General features: G+C 37.0%; 1 protein-coding gene across 2 annotated transcripts in view; it reads right to left on the reverse strand.

Moving 5' to 3' along the window:
- CWF19L2 (CWF19 like cell cycle control factor 2) overlaps positions 1 to 26501 on the reverse strand; it is a 104588-nt gene that overhangs the window by 53451 nt on the left and 24636 nt on the right. For both annotated transcript variants that reach the window (XR_013926314.1, XM_080377061.1), the window contains exons 8-10: positions 25578 to 26290; positions 20277 to 20373; positions 16509 to 16598 (exon numbers count right to left, since the gene is read on the reverse strand). Coding sequence is in view for 1 of the 2 variants with exons in the window: in XM_080377061.1 (XP_080233187.1) it covers positions 16509 to 16598; positions 20277 to 20373; positions 25578 to 26290 (900 nt within the window). In the remaining variant the exon portion in view is untranslated. The remainder of the gene's footprint in view (positions 1 to 16508; positions 16599 to 20276; positions 20374 to 25577; positions 26291 to 26501) is intronic.

Raw genomic sequence — 26501 nt, forward strand, 5'->3', positions numbered from 1 at the left:
ACTTAGTTGAGATCCAGTGCTCATTAACACTCTTGAGTTCATTAAAAAGGGCTGTGGCCACAGATTTAATTCAGAAAAATGTAACTTATTGTAATAATATTCTGGAGAAATACCATTCACTCATTTAACTTCAGTGCAGCTTAGAAAGATTACAAATCTGTCTCCCATGACTTCTCTACCCAACAAGCAGAGAGAGAAGGAAGAGGAACCCTGTACAGCAGGAGTGAAGAATAGACACGGGGGACTCATTAAACCAGACAGAATTTATCAGCATGTACGAAAATGGAGCATTATCATATAGCTCAGTGACGACAGCACTCCCACGTATTCCAGGCCTTCAGACAAAATACCAGGGAGCAGAATTAATAGATCCATTTCCCAAATAACTGCTTAAATACTTCATTACACCTCAGCTATTGCAAACTCCACTTTGAGGTACTTAAAGTTGCAGCTTACACTATACACTATTGTTGCCAGCTGCCTATAAGTAAAGCACGGGAGTGCTAAGTGCTGTTCCATGTCACCTCCCTCATGCACTCAGCCCATACCTTCATCTGCTCCCACCAGCTACCTCCTCATTTGGAATGGAAGTTTACAACCTTTTCAGTTGACGGACAACTGTTCAGATGATGGACATCCTGTCAAGAGCCAGAGCAACTTAACTCCTTCCTAAACAGGCACAGTAGTACATTCCTACTTCACAGGCATGTTCTCAGACTTAAAGATATACATACATCTATATACACACACACAAATAAAAAGAGACAGAAATCCTTCACCAGAAAAATAAGTATTTAACTTTCTAAAAGATTAAGAATAATTAAAAAAAAATTTAAGAAGTCTGAGAGCTTCTTGATTACACTATAAAGATGTTTAGGTAAATCAGTTGATTAAATTAGAGCAAATAATGGGGACATCGCTGAATCTGGTGCTATTAGGACAGCCTTTGTCAAATCTTATAAACAACTCTATTAAGCTCAATTTGAAGCTGTTTTCCACCAAATAACTGATGTCTGCTTTACATCTGCCATCCTTGTCTAATGAAAGCTTGTCCTGGAAACCCCAATAAAGTCTGAAAATTCTGTAGATACTTAAGTATGCTAGCTTCAACAGCTTAATTGTATTTTTCCACGAAAAGTCACATGAAGGTAGAAGTTATGGAACAAAAAGCTGTCTAGGTAAGCCAAATTTCTCTATTCTGTATCACCAAAAGCAAATCTCATTTTGCAAAGCAAACCAAGACGTCCAACACTGGTCTGGTTCCAGTAACAATAATGATATTTTCAGACAAGATACATACAACACTACTTCTTCCCAGCATCAGCCAGATACATGCCTCAGCTGTTACTTTTTCACAAGATCAGGCGTTTTCTCTCTGTTGAGAGGGAGAGGTGAGTCATTGCAATAGGAGAAAAAGGCTGTGTGCCTCCACCCCACACTTGCCATGTGCTAAAGGTCAAACCTGGCTAGAGACAGAGGCAACCAGAGAGGGAGGACTGTGCTTTCATGTCATTACTACTACAGCATTAAAAGCACTATGAATTTCAAAACCTAAAAAACCCAATCAGCGTTAGATGAGCAAAGACAAAGAACAACCGGGTGGAGAAGGAATACAACATGATTAAAAATCAGCAGGATGTACACCACACTTCTAAATGGGATATAATGCAAATGGAGCATTCTAGATACACTGACAAAACGGTCACCAATGTAAGTTGCTAGGGCACTGGTCATTTCTTTCTGGATTTAAAAGAAAAATCATAAACCCAAACAAAATAGGTAGATATTTAAGAATATTGTAACACTTAAACAACCTAGGACTTAGCAAGGCTCAATACTGTGAAAGACAGTAGAAACAATTTCAACCGCTGAATGAGCTGGGTATGAGGAAAGTCAAAGAAAAAAGCAAAGTTTCAAAAACCAGAAAGGGGCAGTGAGGGTGTGTGTGTGTGTGTGTGCTTCCTAAGGAGTACTTCACTTCACAACAAGAAACTCACTGAATTGCAACAACGTTTGGTTGAAATGAGCACAATTTTTTGTTTGAAATGGTGGAAAAGACAAATACTCACAGGCTAAATATTTTAGACTTAACACAAGGTAACCATGTAGAGGAAAATCATTTAAAAAAAAGTAAGGCAAGGTAGAAAGGAAACATGTAATAATTTTAAAAAATTATGCAGAGCAGATAGAGAAACAAAGATGAAGTTAGCACCAGCAGAACACATCACAGGAAACGTGACAAATGCCCTAGGCCTTTAAAGACTTGGGTAACTCTACAAGTTTGGAAGCTGAAGACAACCACAGATGTGGCAGTGAAAACTCAAAAATTCAGAGCATTGCCAATGATTCTGAAATGAAACTGGCTGAGGATTTCACACAAACAGGACCTTTTACTTGTTAGATGATTCACTGAAAACTGTGTAAGTTTTAGTAACTTTAGTAAGAACTTTAGTCAGGCTGTCATTTACACAACGTGAAATGATGCAGGGGATAAACATGATACGATAAATTGAATTCTTTGAGTCAGAACAAAAAACAGCTGGCAGGTTTTTTCATGGGTATTATGAGGATTTGGTTTTTACACTAATTTCAAAGAATCCAGAGTCCTGACACAAGGCATATGAGACTGACTGCAACATACTTAGATTTAATAGTCCAGAGAAAAGGAAAACACAAAACATTATAGTAATATTTAGCTTTAGAAGACAAACTACAAAAAAAGAAGTGGTGCATCAAAGGGAAATAAAAAGGAACAGATAAAAGGATAAAATAATTATGGACAGCATTAAGACTAACGTGAAGTCATGTTAGAGACTAAAAGTAAATGTATACTGTGAACCAAGATGAATCTAATGGATCAAATATGCCAGGTATGATTATTCAGAAAATTAAAGATGTTATTAGAAGTAAAGACACCTTTCAGAAGTCAAAATCCTGTCTAAATATAACTGAACTAAAAACACAGCTTAACTATAGAAACCTAATTGTATTAACATAAAAAGGCAAAGCAAAAGGTTTTTTTGAGGAGGATGTTACTAACAATAATTAATAAAGGTATTTCTAAACACATCACCAGCAGAAAGCTTTCTGGTAGGAAAAAGATGCTCAAACAGTTATAGCAGTATTAGAAGATGATATCTGAATAATAAAATAATTAATTGCATTCTAAACATAAGATTTTCCTATTCAACAACCTTTTTTCTTTTAAAAACAGAATAAACTTTACAAATTATCTTTAAATTGAAATACCAGTAAAAGGAGTTTTCAAGGAAGCTGCCATGGAAAGATGATTTTTCACTAGAGCTCTAGAGAAAAATCCAGAGCTTCACTAGAGAAAAAAAAATTCCAGTATGTAATGTCCACATCGTTCAGCATGCATTGTATCACATCAATAGGTCTCAGTACAAAAACAATGGAGGGTGGAAATCACAACATAAACCTTTAAAATGTGTCAGAAGCTGATTCTGGGAATTACAGGGCAATGCATCTAACATTTGTAGTACACGAACTCCCACAAGTATAATAAAGAATTCCTCTACGCTTTAACAAATGTAGCATACTGGGAAAGTTCCTTTGCAGGGAAAAGCCATGACTCACACAAGTATTAGTTTTCTGAAGGATTTAGAGGAGGGTGGATACCAATGTGACCGAAAAAGTATACTTAAAACTGTCATTTTATCTGTTTATATTGTCTTCAAACATTTATAGGCTTCCATTACTACAACTATATGACATGGTATATAGTAACACCTATGTGCTGCTCCGCATAGCACAAGAATGGAGTAACTATTTTCTTTCCTACTAACAAACTGTGAAATTGTCCAGGAAGCCTTACAAATATTCCCAGGCACTGTTACCATCTTTCATAAAGGAGGTAATAATTATCTTTTTGTGTTTTATACAGAGATTCACTTGAGTCTGGCTTTTTGCTTCTGTTTTAACTTGCTTTTAATATCTGAAGAGTGTATTATTTCTTCGTGCAGTGGCATAGCATTACATAGCTTACTTTAAACCTCTCAAATTTCTGAATTAATGACTTATTAAATAAATATTGTTTAATATTAAACATCTGCTATATTATAAACAGACATGTTGGTGATAGTAATGTAATTATTCATTAATACTTATCAAATAAATAATCCCTAAGTAAAAACATAGAGTTTAAAAGATACACTAAAGTACTTTAAGTATGATACATATTATTAAATGTTAAAGTTGAAACTGGAGCAGAAGCTTAGTCACTATCCCTGAATCTTGTGATTACTGCTACACAAACAATGTAATTTACAGTCTGAAACAAATAAAGATAGTGTGTATTTACAGAATGAGAAGTGAAATGTTTGTTGCTTTACTTCAGGCCTATTAAACATGCAAAGAACACAGTTGTCCTCACCAAACATATAAACCACTATACAGCAATCAACACCCAAATGACAAAACTGTGGTTTTGAAAGATAGATGCTTTAAATTAAATACATAAATAAATAAAATGCAGTTCTGAAAAAGATTTTGAACTCTCCAGAGCTGATGCCTGTTCCATAATCCAGCAGGAAGAAATGGAAAAGCTCTGCCACGAGGTACATGACTCAATTTGAGGAACAGGCACTGGAGTAGCTGAACAAAGTGAGTAAGCAGGCCAAGCACATGAGACAGGATCTACTCAACTGGAATTAGTTTGCAATGTTAATAACTAAATAAAAGAAAATATATTTTTAGAGTCACTATGTTATGGGACAGGAGCAACTAGAGCTCGGAAAACCAAACTTTTTTAATTACTGAGCCAAGAAAAAGCTGTGTGCTGCAGGAGTTGAGAACTGTCTGCAAATGTTTACTGAAAGCTACGTACACTAAAGTGGTAAAGCACAGTGTAAGGAAGCAATAACAAAGCTCAGCAACAGTCTTCAAGCAAGGAACAAATCTCTACAACCAAACACAAGCTATGGACAAAGATGCCAGACTGTTACACAACCCGTTTCCTTTCTCTTGGTCTATGGCCGGCCAATGGAAATACTTTGAGTATCATCTTATTCCTCTGTTGGAAAAGGCTGTCTGCATATTAAAATATCAAATAAGTGTCTAGGAGCCATCTAGCATTTCTCAGAGTGATGGACATAGCTATGTCTTCCAACTGGTGTCTCCTGTTCCCTTCCATTCCTCTTTCTCCCGTTTCAGTTACCCTTCTGTTAGGTTCTCAGGTTACATTTACACATAATTACCACAGTTATGAGAAAGATGAGTCAATCCCATTTAGAAGGAGCAATCTATCTCCTTCAGCGCTGGTTACTTGTAAGGGCATGTCCCATCATTGAGGAGTTAGTCTAGTCAGTACCTGGAGTCCCCGTGTAACACAGATTTCAAAGCATCTAAGCTACCCTTCAGACTCTGCCATTTGTTGTGAACCATGGAACTGTCAACTTCAAGGCGATGCTTATAAAAATCAGCAAGCAGACCATTCTCCATAGCAAGACCAAGGTTTGGATCTCAGAACAAGATGAAATTAAAATGGTCACAGGTCTGTAACAGCAGTCCACTGTATAAAACTTGTATCTTTGCTTTGGGTTTCTTATAGCAGAAAACAAGTAAGATTAAGAGAAATAGCAGCATGAGGAAGGGAAGCACGAGCAAACTTCTACCTAGGTTAAAAATTTAATATTTCAAGAAAGACTCTGTAAACACAGTAATAAGGATCAGTATTACAATTTCAAAAGATATTAAGCTACTATAGAAAGAGGATTAAAAAAAAGGTTTTACAAGATCAGAAAGTTGGTCTGCTGCAATCAGGACCTTGTGCTTAACAGGAGAATCATTAGAAAACCTAATCTAATGCAGGCTGTAACACAGAAATTAACTAGCCTACATAAAAGTATCTTCATCAGGTAGTGCTATGTTTATGTATAAAGCATGAGATTAAAAAAAGACTTAAAACCCCAAAAAACCCCACCCACCCCCCAAAAAAACCCCAAAACTCCAAACCATAGCTCCTGTTTATAAATGAAAACATTAATTATTAGAAAAGGATTAAGTACATATATAACTGCTAATTTTCTGGTCTCTATTCTTTCTTTCCCCCAATCAGTGAGCGACACAGGTTAATAATATGTTATGTAAAAAACTTAGTTTCATCTTACTGTTATAAAATTGGTTGCCCTCTAAATTCAACAAGTCTTTGTTCCAGTATTACAAGAAATGGTATTTTAGCTAAACTTTTTATTACTCAAAATAAGATGAATAAGAAGGTCAGGTTACTTATCTTTATATACCAATCATGCCTGCATTTAAAAATCTATTTGTTCTCAGTACTTCTTTTCTTAGATCACCTCTGAAATAGGGCAATCAGAATAATATCTCCTGAGTAGAATGGACTCACATACAAATGTCAAATCAAATTCAGTAAGTGTCATACTGTCAGCCTGTAGAAGTAAGATTGGAACTAGTAATGTGTAACTTCAAGCAGCTTGTAATGTGTCTAGCAATGTGCCTAGTAATGGGGAAAAATAAAGCAATTAAATCTAACTAAACAATAATATTGGATGCCAGAAAGCCACATAACCTTGCAAACACAATTTTTTAAAAAGTGCTAAAGGTGCAGTTTGGCATTATTAATTGTTAGCTACGCTTTGAAATGGTTAGTCACTTAACCATATCATCAATGGGCCACTGTAAGTATGGGATGTAAGAAAATTTTCAAAAAAATTAATGACTAGTTGGCTTGTTTCTATGGCAAGAACATCTGATACAAAACACATATAACTCAGACCATAAAGAAGTATTGCAGCATGTTGGTTCTTAAGTCCACAAATTCCTGTTTCATCATGTCAGAGACAGAAATGTAATACACAACTGAGGTGATACTCAGAAAGTCTGCACATGTAAATAACAGCATTTACTTAAGTAAATATAAAAATTTAGTAACACGTAAATAAAATAGTCCAGTAAAAATACTGCAAAAATATTGAAAAATGTTCAGGCCTCAATATTCACACTATTTGGAAAAGCGATTTACCTTAGCTCTGGTACGTGAGGCATTTTTACAGACTAGCATCAAAAAAAGGTAATTTTACAAACTGAAAGCAACAGATTAACCCAACCAAAAATAGTAATTCAGGCATATGAAGGAGCTTAATAACACATTTTTATTAGAAAGAGTAGTAGTCCAATCTGAAAAAGTATTATTAAAGGAGTATATGTAGAAAAGGGTCTTAGAATTTAAAAAAAAATAAAAAAAGAGGAATAATGTGGACAATCAGACATTGTACAACAAAGATTCAATGCTGCATCCTTTTAAGCTTCTACTCATGTATATCTATACCCTCAAGCCTTTATATACTGCTGTTATTTTGGGAGACATCAGAAGAAAGCCAAAGACCAGAAAAAGCAAGGAGCCTGTAACATCACCTTACTAAACAGGCAGAACAGACTGGTAAAGCTAATACTGACATTGGCAGTGGCACTTCCATTCCCGACACCAGTGGGAAGCCCCACTCTCCACACCATCAATGTGGCACCTGTGAAGAACCTCTGTAAAATCTCAGGCACACAACTTCACCAGCTGTGCTGCTAGCTGAAAATATCCTGTTATCCAGATGTGCTGGCACAAAGCCAAATGTCTTCATTCCTTTTAGAATGATAGGTGCATAGTTTAATTGTTCCTCTTAAATTTCACAGAAATAGGCATTTCTTCTGCTTTACATTGGTAGCAACAGCTAATGAGTCCTACCTAACATGCAACAACACTAAAAACCAGGTATTCCCAACAGTCATTGGCTGATCAAATTCTCCTTTCAAAACTTCATTTTGAACACAACAATTGTGTTTCATTGCTTAAACATAGAAAATATACTGGTAACTTATGGTTCACACTTTCGTTAATGGTTTTACATGTAAATTATTAAGTCCAAAAAGGTTTAATGCCATGTATTTGCCAAGGCTGCACAAGGACCAAGAGAAGCATCAACAAGGTTCTACCTTTCCATTTCAGACTGGAAGTTTCTACTGCACCAGAAAGGCTTTCCAGGAATGTTTTTGCTTATGTTTTTCTTGGGGTTGGGGCAGTGTCAAATTTGTTAAAAAAAACCCTAGAACTTACTCTGAGGAAATACAGTGAAAGAGTAGATACAGCAGTAAAAATATGCAGAAATTCAGCACAGTATTAGGAGAAAAACAGAGCTAGAAAAAAAGGCACCATCAGCTACCAGCTGCTGCATGGCATTTGGATATGGCTTTTGCTTCCAGTGCCAAAGCATACTGCAAGGCTTCTGTATTATCAGTTTGAAGTCTAAAAAGTTTTTATCTCTTCTGCCCTTTTAATACTTGTTACATGCACTGAAACCAGTAAGAAATTTTACATCATTTAGTTACTGATACAATTTCTTCAGGACTTAATTGCAAAACCCAATTTCCTATAAATTACATTCAGTAAGTTAAGCCACTTTGTCTTAATATGTTTTTGCTTATCAATAATTGTGTGATTTTCTCTTACTGACATCAGCAAGAGTGTTCAGGAAATACACTCACCAGAAATTGCATATACTTACTACTTTTGAAAAGTATGTACTAATGATATTAAAGCTGCTGCTAAAGTATGCCCACTTTATTATTCCTTGTTCCAGTCAGAGCTAGTGAAGACTTTGTACAGAAAACAGAAACTTTTGCTGAATGGCACAGCCATCCTGCAGACAAGATTCAAGTGTGATGGAACAGCAGGAATTAGAAATTATGAGCTGAAAACATCTGAGAGTAAACAAGTCAAGAGCCATCTGTGGCTGCATCTCCCCATCATCTGAAGTTTCAAATGAAATCACAGATTTTTATTGCACGTTTAGTGAGGATCATTAATCCCCAGCATTCTAGTTTTTATACAAGTATCTCAGCTATATTTTTCCAAGAATCAGTATTAAACAATTTTTTAAATGTTTCTCCATATATCGTAAGTCTAAAAGCATTACTACAACTTCATTGTAGTTCTGCATTGGGTATGTCACAACGAAAGGCCACTGAACCATGCGTTATTATAACATGTTACAGGTAATTTTTGACAATCTAGTATTTTTATTGCAGTAAAATATCTGTGCTTATAGTCTGAATTCCCAAACCTAAAAACAAACATGCTGGCACACCTGCAATTGTGAATGCTAGTGATTTGGGTTGGGTTTTTTTGTTTGGTTTTGGATTTTTTTAAAGAAAGAGAGACACTATATATCAGAAGCATTCATTATTTTTCTTCTTTCACTTCCAATTCCAAAGCATTAATCACTATCTAAATTTTACATGTATACACACATATATACAAACATACCACTTTACTTTTAGATAACTGGTTCTTTTTCCAAGGAATCACTGTCATTTTTAAGATATTTTTGAAAAGGCCAATCTTGAAAACACATGAAAAATAAAGAAATATTCTCATTTTTCCCTATTATCATTATTGGAACCAACAAAATAGTATTTTGTGTTTGTTCCACAACTGATTCCTCTCAGCTACTGTCATAATGGTTTACTTGTCGTAGGATAACAACTGTGCTGCAAATAATTTCTCTGGATAAAGATCCAGCATGTTCCATGCTGTCTCTCAATGCAGAACTATATGTAATGGCATGCAATGGATGGTATTTTATCATAAATAAGATTTGATGTATAAGCCAAGCTGTTGTATTCCATTTCCTTTCTGAAAAATGCTAAGTGCTAATTCTTCAAAGAGGAGAAAAAGAAGAAGAAAATCCTTTATACTGAGCTAGCTTCCCCAGAATTCTCTCTCAGTCTTAGTCTAATGCATCCTGGGGATCCAAACATCAGACCTTCAATACATCAAAATTTGTGTTCAGTTGTAGTTTGTAAGAGGAGGTGTTGGAAACCTAATTATTCCTATTATTTATACTCGGGAAGAATAAGTAAGAAAAAAAAGCAGAAGCATTTGAAGTACGTGAAGCTCTTGATAGCAATGGACTGGAGCGTGTTACAGACACAACAGGTAGCCTAGAACAAGTTTTCACCTTTAAAGCAGCGGCATGTCAGCCAGATGCCTACTGTAAAGTGAAATACAGCGCCTGCCAAGACTGAAGACTATTACCCCACAGATATCTTTCATGCCCAAGAGGCTTTACTGAAGCACTACATACCCTTCATTAGAAAAACTCCAGAAGATTTTTTTCTGAGTTTTTTTCTCAATCTTAAGGAATATTTGTCTTATGGAATACATATATGTAGGTATTTTATGTATGTGTGTATATCTATATCTATTTCCATCATTGTTTTATTCCTTATGCTTTAAATACATTTATTAAATTAATCATACTAGGCTGAAGGCTAATGGACTTTCATAAAAAATTCAGTTATTCAAATGAAGATTTGCTATGCTGAAATCATTTGTATTTTCCTTACAATTTCTCAAAAACATGACAGAAAACTTCACTCTCTTAAATGCTCTAAGAGAGTACATCCTCTACCATGTTCTTTTGCTCAAAGTACCACACCTTTTATCTTTCATTCACTTTTGTACTGATTTCATGTTTTAAACACAATTCATCATTACTAAAACCTGTCTCTAGCAATTACTCAGCACAGACTACTTTGTTTCCTGCATACTGACTAAGTGCTATGGAACACAGTAACAGGCTTAGGGTTGAGAAGCCTTTTTTCCTTTTAGGCCATACTTCATCTGGAATTAAAAAGTTGTAAAAGATGCATACACTTGTACTTCATTAATCCATCACCATGAACTGATTCTAGTTTTACCTAATTTTGTATCATGTCAATGTACTTCCCAATTTTAAAATTAAAACACAATTAAGTCAGTTTGTAGCGACACAAAAGGAAACTGATTTTCACTTAGCAGATCTGACTCTAAGGGACCATATTGAAGGAAGCATGAAAAAAGATGGAAAAAAACTGAAAAGGCAAAGCACACAAATAACGCACATCATAAATGATTTAGAATCATCATAAAGAACATTTTCTACATTAAGAACATAAAAGCAGCTACATCAGATCAAACCAAAACCTGACATGCCTTCTCCAGCAGTAGCCAAAAGTGAATGCCTAATGAAAAATACATAAAGAAAAGATGCCTGCATTTGTGACTTAGAATAAGAGCCAGGCATCATTTCTGAACAGCTCTCCAGGGAGTTATTTTCATGAACTTGTCCAGTCTCTCTTTGGATCTACTTAAGCTCACAACATCCTGGAGCACCCATTCTGTGAAGAATCACCTTTTTTCCACTTGTTTTCAGTCTGCCTTTTCAATTTTGACTAGATGATCATTGTTGGACTAAATGATCATTGTAGGTCCCTTCCAACTGAAATACTCTGTATTTTGCCTCTTTTTCATTGAAATTTTACCTCCCAATTTCTGTACCACCAAAAACCACCGTAAATGATGTGCCTCAAAGGAGTGCTAATGTTCCAGATATGTTTTGTTAAGTAAAAATACAGAATAAAAGCATAAATTACGCCCAGTACTGACAACGGTAGAGGTGACATCCTCATAACCTCTGCACTCAAATCAAGAGTTCTGCAGCACTTTCAGGTAACAAAAATAACAATCTGTACTTAGAGGTAAACCATGAACACATGGAAGTTATTTTTTAAATGCTGAAGTCTCCAGAATTTTCTTCTGTCTCCTTACATTCCTTAAGTACCCATCACCTATCCCAACGCAGAAAACCTATGGTACAACAGCTACACTCAGTCAGGTTGACGTCTCTCTCACGGGAGCTGAGTACACAAAACCAGTTGAGACACCCATGCACTTTGCACTTAGTGCTTTTAGCCACAGACTTCCCATTTACAACAAACCCAAGGTCTCCACCCCATGAGAGTTATCTAATCCAATTTGCCATAAGGCTTGTTTGGTGTCTAGAACGCTTAAACTGTTGTTCCAATCTAATTTCATGTTTCAAACTATAAATATAAGGACAAAAATCTTTATTTAATATTACTAATACAGAAAATAACCTGCAATGCACTTAAGGATATCAGATATTGACATATTTAGAGGTGCAAAGAGAAGCAATATTAATAAAACTTACTTTTTACCTTGCATTATCTTCCGGTCTAGTCTGACCGTGTGTTTCACACAGCCTTGTTACCGAGGGGTTTTCCCAACTTACTGCAGCCCAAAACATGGTCATGTCCTCTCACAGTCCTTCTGCTTACTGTAAAGAAGAAAACTTCTATCTTCTCAACTGCATATTCAGGCATTAAGCCTGATTAAGAGCAATGCTTCATAGCTCTCCTAGCACAACTAGCTAGGAAAATACTTATGCTAGCACACCAGTTCAGAGGCTATTAAGAAACAATTATCCTCTATTTAGGTTTCATATATATGTTGTGCGTGTATATATTTGTATTTATTTATATAGATATAGATATTTTATCCAAAAAATACTAGCTACAGGAAAGAAGTCAGAAAAAGTGCAATTGAGAAATCAAATATTTAAGACAATGCAGGGGAAAAAAAAATGTGGAAAAAAATGAAACAACTTTAGTGAACCAATATCCCCCAAACAATATTCCCTAGTATTTTTTGTTAAATAACAAAAAAGCAAAATAACTACCCATACACCTTTAAGGGGAATATGGATAAAAACTAACCTCTTCAAAAGAACACACAAATTTTACTGAAAAATTCATACGTCAATTCAGGCAAAAGAATTCCACTTATAAAGCTACTCAAAAGCCACAAAATTTAAAAACAACTCAACTAATAAATTTCCATCTTTTCTGCACTTTGGACACATGGAAGGCTAGCAGCCCAAAAAAAAATGTCAAATTTTAGGCAAAATAGGGGCTGGTAGTGCATAGGACAAACACTTCAATACTGCTGAAAAATGGTTTAAGACAAATTTACTATTTTCTTTTTGATATCAAAAGAATCCAAACATGGTTTAGCCTGTACTGAATTTTCATGCGGGATATCTTTATACACAGAAAACCTGTAACATTTTTATTTATGGGTGTTCGCTTCATTTAATAGAAACATCACACAAACTACCAAGAATAAAGAAGTAAAAAAGAAAAAAACAAACCCACAATCCAACCACCACCAGAAAAAAAAAAACAATCCACTTGCTCAAGGTAAATGTTCGCCACAAAATTGCCCAAGTGGGCTTACTCAGGACGCAGCTACAGACTTCTCTTCTGCTTCAGTATCTTTTACAATTTTCTTGCTATTATTAGTCTCTACCTGCAACATCTACATGCATCACAAACAGCAGGTCTTAAAACTACAGGTGACTTTGGCCAAAATGAAAACTAGTAACAAAATAGTCTTACCAGGATCTGTGTGCTTGGTGAAATAAATCAGCAGATAAATGTAAGGTTTTTAAACGCTAAGCACCAGCATTTGAAAACTGTACTTCAAAACCACATTTTTGGGGTTACTTGGGGTAGAATTCTTGTCTAAATCTATCAAACTATAAAAGCTAGATTTGCCTCATTCTCACAAACAAAACCAGGATTCAAGCAACCACTTTACAGTCCCATCAGTCTGTACTTTTTTGATCACTTTAAGGCAGAATAAACCAGCACTGCTGTCAAAATAATTGATCCTGTCCTCTGTACAAACCGCAGCTGCCCGGGCGCATCCCCTTATACTAGCATGAGTCTTCAGTCAGTCACACAGTGATCTGAATTGGGAAATTGATCCATGTTCAATTAATTAAGAAAAAAAAAAAAAAAGAAACCAAAAAAAAACTTCCTAGGGAGATGCACTTAGAATTGCCTTCACTGCTTCCTGATTTACCTCCCCAGTTCTAACATGTGAAAACAAGGCAAAGCCATGTTTCAGGATCTTTCAACATGACATTGACCATGCTGCTCCACGGGACCAGAGACAGACCTGCCTGAAATAAAATCCCTCGTGTTTCTTATTGGTAGTGGAGGTAAAGCTATCAAACTTTGGGATCAATGGGACATCCATTTGGAAAACCACTTCTGTGGCAACTGCTTCACGTATCTTACTTGCAAAACATCTGGCTGAACTGACTAAGGCTATCACTTGGGTGGTCAATATTATAGAAATACTGATTCATACAGTACCAAATACACTTTCAAAGCCAGCTTCTCTTCTGTTACAAGATGCTTTCTGAACACCTGAGCTGTTCAGACACACCATATAATACAGCTGGCCCTTGTTACACAGGAGTACCAAAAACATTGTGCTTGTGTTCCAGTAGTCCGAAGTCAGTTTGAAGTTGTAAAACCAGTAAGACTACCCTGGCAACTATCACAAGGATAGGACTCGGAACAGAGTGGCTGTCAGCTTTGCTGAACTGCTCACGCTCAAAAAGCCATGTAATACAGGCTAGAAGTAGCCATGAAACAGGCACAGGCAAGACAATAAGTAAGACAAGACACGGTAAGCCTCTAATATGTACAGGAAGACTTTCACCCTCTGGTTAGCAAGCCCTGGCACTAATTAAAACCCAAATGATTCAAATGAACTTCAAAGTTTTCACCATGGTTTGGGGAGTCACAATTTACCACAAGCCTACAGCAAGTTGTAAAGAGGTTGATACTGTTGGGGTACGATGCAGTTCAAGATTGACTCTGCTGTATCCGTAAGGGACCATTTGCATTGGCAAACCATGGAAAGCCCAAAACAGCAGGACTGTCAACAGCCCTGGTTCCCACAAACTAAAGATAGTTTCTGCAAGACTAACATAAAAATAAGCATTCTGAGATGAACAGACCTAAAAACCAAGTTCTGCATCTGGAATTATGTAAGAAGCAGATCCTGAGCTTCAGAGAATGCCAACATGGAATCACAAGGGTAGACTTTTTCATCCTTCCAAGAGGAAAGTGCCCTGGTTTTAAACCATTTCAGTCTTCTAAAGAAGCTTATATCAATCACAATACTGAAGTGGTCAATGGGGGCTTAGTCCAGCTCCCACAGGAGAGGAAGAAAAAGAAGGGGTAGACGAGGGGTATTCACACCATTTTCACCATGTTTAAAGGGAATGCAGGACAAGGAGTGGACATGCCCTGTTAAGTCCCCAGACCCTGCTTGAGTAAAAAAGCACACAAGAGTGCAAAACTGAATATGGACAGGATCACAAAAGATAAACCATAATTCTCTTATAGGATATTCATGAACAGAAATGACTAAGCCAATCCCTTTGAGGCTTTAGGAAAGCAAGATGGTATTTCCAATCTAGCCAAGTCTGTAATGCATCTTTCTTCTTCAGTAAGGCTCTTACTGGACTACCCATACACTTTTCAGATGCCAGTCCAGAGGTAGATTAGGACCCATGTCAGGCCAGAAGATTACAGACTATTTCTTCTCTGTCAGTTGATCCATCTGAATCCTTAAAACTTTTGCATTGCTGAGCTTGGTGTTTCTACATGTAAGGAGGAGAACCCTGTCAGGATGAAGACAGGTAGAAAGAGAGGCCTCATCCTAAATATGTTTTAACTTGTTGGGTTTTTTAAATTATTTTTCCTCCTGAAAATTCAAGTAGAATTTACATTTGGTACTTTGGCAATGACTACATGCTGCAAGTTTTAAAAATCCTTTAATTAAAAATTAAGATAAAAATAAAACAACAGTTAAGACTAAGGCTGACCAAAACTTTTATTCCTGACTCAATTTTTAAGGAACAGGTCTTTAATAACATTTATGAGGACCACCCATAACATGCCCTCTACTTTGAAATCTAAAAATATAAATGGATTTTTTCCTGTATTATTATACAATTCCAATCTGCCTTATCCAGGGGGTTTTGTATATACATGAAAAACACGCCTAAGAATTGCACTGCAATGAAGCAGTGCCTACCTACACAGAGCTTTTGTAATCTTAAATTCTTGTGAATTCAAGGCCTGAGACTTTAACACTATTGTCACAACGCAGTCAGCAAGAGGCCACAAATTAACTTCCAGTTCAGTCTGTCTACTAAAGACTGGAGAAATACTAGTTAAGGTATGAGATCTGAGATGAAGCCTTTTCAAAAAATATATTAGTAGCTTTTCAAACTCAGCTGACTTGCAGCTGAATTTTCACTGTGGAATTGGGGTCAAATGGAACAAGAACATTAGGTTTTGCCTAACAGTCTCCTCTCCATCATGGGGATAGAGCTCACAAATGAAGATACTGGCCCTGTTTCCTTGTAGCTATCTCGAAGTTGGTATGGAAAGAAGATTATGCATTTCTTGAATACCACCATTTAAAAACAGCCACATTGGAAGTGCCAGCTTCTTCAGAGACCGGTTATGTAACAGCCAGCACAGTCAACAACACGACACTTACCAGTTTTATTTTTAATGCAAGGTCTATATCATTGCTGAGAAATTATTACCAAAAAAAAAAAAAAATTCCTATGGAAGCTGCTAAAGTGAGTACAATGGAAAAAGTTTTCTTTACCACCAAAAAGTATAATCCAGTCTGAACAGTAGCTCACCTAAAGTCACACCTTGTAATTCTCCCAAGTACCTTTCATGTTGCCCATAATTCAGCAGCTACATACATTATACCATTGTGTTAGCACAAGAAAAGAAGAATATTTTCCCCTTACCTCTCTGCCAGACTTTGCTGGAATCTGCCCTTGAGTCTCTCTCAGTTTGCGAGCATTCTCAAGTTCTGCTTGAAGTTTTGAAGCTAACTCCTTCAAAGAAAGTGGTAGGACTCATTAGCTGAACGATTTTAAACTTCTAGAGACCTTTATATCAAAATTAATTATTCATGCTATCTGTTCATGTTTTGATTTTTTTAAACTCTAATGACACAAAAGACTAAAGAAAACATCAATATAATTCACACAATCCTTTACTGAAGATTAAATTATAAAAATTGTTTAGAACAGAGGCATTTAAAGTATAGAAGCATTTCTTGTCATAAAAGCACCAGAAAAATTATGTTTAAACATTATTCAGTTATGCTAATAAATGCTTTGTGTAGCTAAGCATAGATACTACTTTATGTATAGAAAGCTAAATAAAGCTGCCTGAACACATCAAGTGTATAAACTTTCCAGGTTATGCTACATATCCTATTAGTTATTTATATATTCATATACACACACAAACATACACACACATGCACACAGTGGGTCTAGGGAAATAGCTCTCACATTTCTGCTGTAGTTTCACATCTCTTTACACCACATGTGTGACTTTGGTACTTAAGAACTTATTTTGGGTATTAAAATGGATGACAGGTAGAAAATGAGAACTGTTTACAATCTTGTGTAAATTGTTTTTCATGCTCCTGCTCTCATCCCCATTTATTAAGTAAGTACAAGCATTTCAGAATACTTTGGTTTGCTAAGAATTGCCAAGTGACAACCGATCAACCTATAAGAAATACAACCCTTTATACTCTGACCACTTTGCCATTTTCATTGGACTCCAACAATCATGCCTATACCTGCTTCCCCAAAATTCATCATTTGATGAACACCAAGCAGCAAGTCAGTAACAAAAACAGATTCAGATTTAATTTGTCCCACATGGTCAACCTGAGGTCCAGCCACCAGGTCATGCTGTTACATAACCATCTGTTATGTTGTGTGGGAATGAACTTGTTTAAACAAGCTGCATTTTCAATCTGATCAGACAAAGTCCATGAAAAAGTATTTAAAGAGCAGCAAGATAAAGATTAGTTATTTTATTATTTCTACTGTGCTGCTTTGTGGGGCATTTTAAAATAGGTTAATTGAAAGTACATGTGTACAAAAATGTATATATATATAATTAACAGTAAAATTATAACGTTGCCTTCTGCTACAAGGTTTTGACAAAAATAAACCAAAATGGTAGAACAATAAAAGAATCACACTCCCTCCACAGAACATCTATATATATTTATTCAAATTGCTCTTATTCAGTTACTGTCAAGATTGGAAAGACCCACACTTGTGCCCAAATTTTTATTTGGACAATGCTATTGATGTTAAGCAGTAGAAAAAAAAAGTTTACAAATTTTTGCTGCTCTCCATGAGTCTTTGGAAAACCTTCCCCTCACTAGTACTTTATAGCAAGTAGTGTATAGATAGCTTCAGCCATTTTCCTCTGTAGGAAAATGTCTTAAAATAATATCTTAAATGAATAACACCAGCCCCTCATAAACCTATCATATACTTACATTCATAAACATATTTTTCCATGGTAGTATATTTATTATATGTGACCTAGGAAAACTACAGATTAAAACATGGAGGCATCTATCCAAATCATTTAACACTCATTATATTTTACTAGCAAATATACTGCTTGACGTTACTTTTAATTCATTTTTGAAGCTGATAAAATTTCAAATGGACAGGATTTCTAGAAAAAGTATATTCAAATTTTATAAAGCTACATACACACATTTGTGTCTAAAGTCTGTGGAAAAAGAATTCATAATATAAAATCAGTTTGAAAAGAAAATATTAATAAAATAGTAAGTGATAGGGGCTTTGACACAGACCACCACCATGTTCTAATCCAGCAATAAATTTGTATGCCAACATCCTAAAACTCCCCACAAATCAAAGAATTAATGACTCTCAGGAAATATTAATTTGGCACAAGGTTGTAACACATATTCACAGAATCACAGAATGGTCAGGGTTGGAAGGGACCTCTGGCGATCATCTAGTCCAGCCCCTGCTAAAGCAGGGTCACCTGGAGCTGGTTGCACAGAGTCAAGTCCAGGCAGGTTTTGAACGTCTCCAGAGAAGGAGACTCCACAGCCTCCCTGGGCAGCCTGTGCCAGGGCTCCATCACCCTCAAAGTAAAGCGGTTCTCCTCATATTCAGAAGGAACTTCTTCTGTTGCAGTTTGTGCCTGTGGCCCTTGTCCTGTTGCTGGGCACTACTGAAAAGAGCCTGGACCCATCTTCTTGACACTCATCCTTAAGATATTTGCAGACATTGATAAGATCCCTCTCAGCCTTCCCCAGGCTAACCAGGCCCAGCTCTCTCAGCCTTTCCCCATAAGGCAGATGCTCCAGCCCCCTCATCAGCTTTGCAGCCCTCCACTGGGCCCTCTCCAGTAGTTCCCTGTCTCTCTTGAACTGGGGAGCCCAGAACTGGACACAACACTCCAGACGGGGCCTCACCAGGGCAGAGCAGAGGGGAGGATCACCTCCCTCCACCTGCTGGCCATGCTCCTGCTGATGCACCCCAGGGTCCCATTGGCCTTCTCGGCCACATGGACACACTGCTGGCTCATGCGCGACTTGCTGTCCACCAGAACTCCCAGGTCCTTCTCCTCAGAACTGTTTTCCAGGAGGTCAACCCCTTGCCTATACTGGTGCATGGGGTTGTTCCTCCCCAGGTGCAGGACCTTACATTTGCCTCTGTTGAACTTCATTAGGTTAATTAGGTCTTCATTAGGTCTCATTTATTACATCTTAGTGATGCAGATTTTGGTGAAAATAGACTGTCACAATAGGCAAGTTGAAAATACAAAAGGTCCATAGTCATAGAATTCACTTCTAAAAAATGTTAGTTTATTATATCCTTCAAAAATTTCAGGAGTACTTCCTTAAGAGCAGCTATTCAAAGCAAGCACTTGAAAAACATAGCTTAAAAACTAACAGACTATGGACCTTGTAACTGAAACTTACAGGCAGTACTACTGAATGCAATTAACTCACTACAGCCATACTTAATGTAATAAAAAAATATATACTTCCAGAGGTTAGAGTGTTCCAAAAGAGTGAAATTCTTGATCCTTCAGGTTGTTGTCTGAAACAAGCATTCTAAAGCAACATTAAACATGCAGCTGTTTATCTCAGCTCCATGGACCCAGTCTCATTCAGGGTAGATACTTTGTGGAGCTCACCACAAAGCATTACATAGCTGTTCTCATTGCAGAGCTGGATGCAATGGCCTATGGGTCCCTTTCAGTTTCACATTTCAATATAATAATTATTAAGTATGCTTATACATCAGACTTATGGACCACAAGCATCTATCTGTGACAAAGCTGACGAAATAACAAAAGCTCCAGATACTGTCTACCTTGTAACACAGACTGGGAGCTTTGTAGTTTTCACTTGCTCCCTGATTAATAAAAAGACATTAAGAACTACAAAAAAAGGCAAAGAACAACCGGTTTGGGACACGCTGCCTAGCCTGCAAAACCTGGGGACCTGAATCCTCTACTATAGTCTATGAATCATTGCATTTAAAGCAGAAGTTACATTAAAAGCAGTACCTTCAAATCCTACCTGATCAAAATTGCAGGACTTTATTTGCTTGAATCAGTACTTTTTTTTTTTTTAACAACTATATCACTACAAGCTTTAAAGAACAATTGCAGTAAATCATGATTTTTTTTTCCAAAGACATTACCATGTCGCCCATGAGTTCTGCTTTCACAATCCTTGCTCCCAGTCTGTTCATCTCCTCTTCACTAAGAACCTGAGGCGGCTCATCCTTTGATGTGTATCTGTAAAACATCATCAGCATTAAACTCATAGAAAAACAATGTAGTGTTCACTTGTGTAATTAAGTATTACATGCCTACTGTACTGGTACCTATGCTCCTATTGTCAAAATAATTGATAACGACATATTATAAAAACGTATTTGCAGTCAGAAGTTGCCAAGGCCTCCGAAACCAAAAAGCTTGAACAAAATTTTTACGAGGTATGTTCCCTTCTACTTTTGAGATCAATTAAAATGAAAAGCGCTAACTATGAACATTTTTTCAGCATTAAAAGAACAGTCAAGAGCCAGCAGCAGGCATGAGCAGGCAAAAAGCAAGGAAAAGAGGAGCAGAAAGAATAATTTAACCCACTCTAATTCTCCTTTCTGGTTTTGGTCATGCTTTTACTTTGCAGCTCCAGCAAAACCATCTATTTCCCAGTTCTTCTGTATGCCAAATAGCCTTCCATCACTTTAAAGCTATTTATATGCCCACACGTACCTGCTCACAGTACAATCTTTGCATCTAAATATGTTGGCTGATATGGTAGAACTTCCACAGAAAATTAACTGGTACCATTTTTAAAATACCAGGTCTCCTTAGAGAAGCTACAGCTAGTAATTAATAGTATTGTATCTTAATTTTAATATTAAAAGGTCAGGGTATGAGTTCTTATGATAATAAATAAGGTCTCTAAGAATTATTGCAAAGAGGCATCAAACAAGTTTGGCTCTTTTTCTCTAACCCTAGGAAAGACTAAGATATTTTACTTTCAAAGTTAGTTGTTTAACACAAGAGACACACAGAATACAGTTATGAGGGGGGTGCAGGGGGAGAGAGAGAGAGAGAATCCACCCACTACTCAATATGGTTAACCTAACCCTGTAGGGTTTGAAGAACGGGAGAACTTTGAAGACGGTGTAATCTTTAACTGCCAGATCACCCCAGCCCTGAGGAAATTACCAAAGTTACTTTTGTCTGTTTTGAAGATGCCCAATCCAAAACCCAGAAACTCAGCAGAAACACACTAACTTCACCAGAAACAGAACCCTCAAAGATGAAGTTCTCCCTTCTCGTTAACCTACACTTTTCAAAACAAGGCAGCCTATTTCAGTAAAGAGAGCAAGAGGTGTTTGTTACTTCATACGTGCTTTTATTAAGTGGTGCTAGTGTTTGAATCACCGCCTGAACTTTTTGAGACTAGAGACATTGTTTTGATTTGCTTTTTATCTTGTCTCAAATTAAACTTTGAGGCAGTCACATTATTAAGTGTGATTTTCAGCAAACGCTAGCTGGACGGACTTTTCCTCTGGGGAGATCCCTTGGACATCCAATCAGCACTTTTAATTAACCTGTGTCATAACTGTCCAAAACACTTTGATTTATAGGCTGAAGAAACTCTCTCTGTGCCTTAGAAGGGATAAAATTTACAAGGTACATTGTCAGCATGAAAGATGAGGAACTGAACCAGCAACACCTATTAATCCAAACCTTCACATCAATGAAGATTTACCTTTTGTGACTGACTGACAACACCATAGAAAGAGTACATGTATTACAAGACTTGAAACTTGAGGAAGAATAATAAAGCAGCAGCTTATAAATTATTCCCAACAGATAACTACCCCACATATCCAAACCTGAAATGTTCCCAAAAGCCAGGATTTTCCACACAATTCTACAAAAAAAACAGACAGTTCTCACTGAAAGAAACAGGAAGACAGGTCATATGCTATCTCAAACACACAGAAGCTAAGGAGTTAGGAGTCAGCTTAAAAAAACATAGAAATAACTAAGTTAATAAGCAGAGGCTATATGGTTTTCCAGGCCTAAGTGATCTCCACTTTACTAATAAGTCAGCTCAGTAATTATATTGGGCTAAGAAATACAATCAAAATATCAAAGATGATGCACAATTGGATTTAACAGTAGTAAAACAAAACACACAAAAGAAAATAGCAGGTAGTTTCTATGCTTAGTTCTCTACTGTGAGGAAAAGAAAATAATTATCTTTTCTATCATAATAATTCAGTTAGTTGAACTTCAATAAGCAAACCACTTCCATACACAATCCAGTTTCCCAAAATCTGCAGCTCTGTCCAGTCACAATTTGCATTGCACTTACTAGATGCGGTAATTAAAAGCTGAAAGCTGAAGGTACAGGTTTTGTGCTTGCAATAAAAAAAAAAAAAAAAAAGTTCATCACCATTATTTAACAAAAAAAAAACCCAAAAAACACCAACCACAAAAATAAGACTGTCAAGGAACAGTTGCTTCTTTTATGATAAAAACAATGAGGCAATGGCATCTCTAACTTCTACTCAATAATTATACGTTCTCCTAGGTCTGGCTGATGTGGAGTCTGTGTTTTTCATAGTAGCCCGTAATGATGCTGTGCTTTGGAATTAACTGGTGACAGTGCTGGTAACAGACCAGTGTTTTGGCCGTAGCTGAAGAGTGCTTACCCGGCCTCACAGCTTTCGCTGCTTCTCACTGTACACCCCCAGGAAAGAGGCTGGGGTGGGGCAAGAGGCTGGGAGGGGACACAGCCAGGACAGCCACCTCGTACTGTCTAAAGTGATATCCCATGCCACATAACATCACGCTCAGCAATAAAAGCTGGCAAGAGCAGTCTTCCCAAAGCAGCTGCTGCTCAGAGACTGGTTGGGCATCAGTCTGGTCGCGGGAGGTGGCAAGTGACTGACTGCCTTTGCATCACTTGTTTTTGTCTCTTTCCTTCACTTCTTAAACTGTCTTTATCCAGTACATGAGTTTTTCTCCCTTTTGCTCTTCTGATTCCCTGTGCAGGAGGGAGGATGAACAAGCAGCTGGGTATGCACTTTGTCACGTGCTGAGGGCATCACACCACACACGCAAAGCAACACCTGCCTCCACATCTTCCCCCCCCACTGCACCCCCCCCCCCAAAAAAAAAACAAAACAAAAAGCCAAGATGCAGGGTCTTCACACAGTCTCTCTCACTCCGTCTCTGCATTTTGGACAATCACCAACCCAAACCAGCAGTTCGCTACAGTTAAATAAAGTATACTGGATGTCAGAAATCCTATTTGCCATCAGCTGTACTACACAGCTATTAGGTCTTGCTTTCTCCTTCCGGAAGTCATAGAGGAAACAAAACTGAGAATGAAGGTAGACTTACTAAAGAATTATATGTCATTTACACAGACTATTAGGTGCTAATCAGTGAAGTTTTGTTGTTGTTTTATTTTAAAAAAAATCCATGATATTCAGGGTGAAAAGTAAGACTAATCACGCATAATCATGCCTTTTTATGTGCACAAAAAAGAAGAGTCATAACAGGGTGGGTTTTTTTCCCAGACTCATAGTTCTAAGTGTAGATTTCCATATTCATGGAGTCTGTGCCTGAACCGCAGGCAGATGCACTCTCCCAGCTCATCACAACATCCCTCCTTACGTGAATAACTACGTTTCCTTATGGAAAGCAACACGCTACCCAAAGCAGGCAGAAAACTGCTGTGGATTGTGCGGACCTTGTACCTGAACAAAGTCATGAACAAGCCAGGACTCAAGAGCTGAGGAAGCCTCATAGGCTTCAGCTCAGACATACAGGGATTCATTCTAATCAGAAGTTTAAAAAGCACATTTAGAGCAGCAAACCCCAGCACTTCAGGGCAATATCTAGAAAAGCAAAGAGAACGACTAAATTTGAATATCTAATAATATCTCATACATTAGAGGTTTAATGACACAAGATCTTTTTTTCAGGATAGCTAAATCAATTATAAAGGCTTCTTTCTCATTTTCCAGCAAAGTAACACCTAGGCAAATACTAAAATAAACAATAAAACAAGACATGACAAACACGAGTAGGATTTCCCACAGTGCATACAAACTATTCATGCCAGAATCCAGAACTACTCCTCTGCCATGATATTTATTTAAACTCATGGGGGGTTTTAAATAAATAAATAAATAAGATAAATTGTTTCCTTGATGTTCGCTTAATCTCCCTACTATCAAAGAAAATGTAAATTTCATTGGCTCCTATCAAAGTAGGAACTACCACAAGTAAAATGTGGAACAATTACTCAACCTATACAACGCAAAGAGTTGTGTAGACTAAGCTACCTGCTTCTAGTTAGTCATGCTCATTTTTAATGTACGTTTTTTCTTTGTAAATACACAGTGAGGAATCTGCAAGTACTACATGTAGGAACAGTTGTAAATAAAACAAATACCTTTAAGGTACTGTCTTGCTATTAGAATCCAACAAAGTTAAATTCATAACCCTACTATAAGTTTTTTTCTGAAAATAACTGACATAAGCCTATAAGAAAGAAGGAATTACACTTGATCACATTTCATCAAATGCTGTTTCCAGCCAAATCTTACCATCCTTCTTCATACTTTAACCAAGAATATTTACTTGTCCAGCTTTCCCAAGCAACTAAGTAACACCATCCTGACTCTAAAATACTTCTGCACATGCCTGCTTGTTATTGGGAATCTCTGAAGGAAAGCATTCACAGTAATAACCACACCACTCCTATCACTGGAAGAACCAGCAAGCTGGTAATAGTGGAGAACAGGTGGCCTCAAGCAGAGCAAAAGCTCAGCCATCTACAACTTACTTTTCTGATGACCTCTCCTTACAACTCTCCATTGTCTTTCACTAAAGCAAGTCAGGCAAACTGAACTTTCTACCATATATTAATTCGCATTTCTCTTCCGACTACTATTCATCTCTCCTCTTTTCCACATAAAATGTGCTTTTCTAATCAATACCTTCTACTATTTTTTATATGCCACTACTTTAGCATACGAGTTCATCTCACAGGTGGCAAACACATCCCTGCTGTATTAATTATTTCAGTTTTTAGTCAGCATTTCCTAACATTTCAAGTTTGTCTTTTACAAATTCAACAGCAGTTAAGATACTGTTTTGCAGGATTTTTGCCTAAGGGGCCAATTTTACTGCAGTACGACCTAACATCAGAAAGAAGCAGAAAATATTCTAACATAAACAATTCTCAAATATGCTGACAAGACAGGACAAGTAGAGTGTGTTCAATTACTTCTACAGTGGTCCATTTTAACTGCCCCTAGCTGGAAGGCTAGCTTTCTTCTAATTAAAGGGATTGATATGATCAGATCTAATACTCTACAAAGAAGGCAGTGTTTCCAGTATACTTTGCCATGAAAAATACAGCAAATAAAAGACAAGTAAATATGTTTGCAAAATACCTAAGACATGATGTTTTACTATCGGGTAACATTTGTTTCTTCTCAGATATATCACTTGGGTAGTCCTGTCGCGACTCCTCTTTTTCATCACTTCGAGTTCTTTCCCAACTATTGTCATCAGTTTGTTCCCTAGTACCTGATGATTTTTGATCAGATGTTAATTTCTCATTGTTATCTCCTGTGTGTGTTTTGGTCCACAGTGCAGTATCCTCACTAGGTTTTTGGAAACGGCTGCCCAAAGAACTATGAACCGGCAGTTTGGAAGAGGACTGCTGTGACTTGTAGTCTCTAGGTGCACTGTAAGAGGATAAATCATCTTCAGAGGGTTTCAGAAATTTGTGTTTCATGTTGCTTAGAGATGAACTCTTTTCCTGGCTTCGTTTTTCATCAGAGTATTTTTCTGTTTTGGAGCTGCAGCCTCTCAATATTGAGTCTGTGCTACTGTGTCCACATTCTTGGTCTTCTCTTGATATATCTCTTCTGTAACCTTTGTCTTCTTGTGCCCATCCCTTGCCATACTTTTCCCTAGTATAGCCCCCAGACATGTTCCTGTTATCTTCATCCCGTGTCTCTTTCCTCATATGGTGTTCTTTCTTCTCTTTCTCATTTTCTAAATAGTCAGTTTTCTTCCATCTTCCACCTCTATGGTAATTTTCCTTTCTGGATGCAACTTTTTCAGCTTCTTCTAATCGTGACTGAAATACCCCCATTGACTATAAGAAAAGAAAAAAAACCCAAAGTCATACTGCTTTTAAGAACATGGGGTATTGTGAACTTCCCTACAAAGTATTACAAGAAAGGCACCATTCTGTGAAAACGAGTCACTGTGCAAAGGGGCAAGCATGAACAATGGAGTGGAAAGGAAGACCAGTACAAAAAAAAAGGGAACTTACAGCCCCATGTCTAACATGCTCCGTTGGGAAG

Source organism: Falco punctatus (genome assembly GCF_963210335.1).
Source record: "Falco punctatus genome assembly, chromosome: 2".
NCBI lineage: Eukaryota > Metazoa > Chordata > Aves > Falconiformes > Falconidae > Falco > Falco punctatus.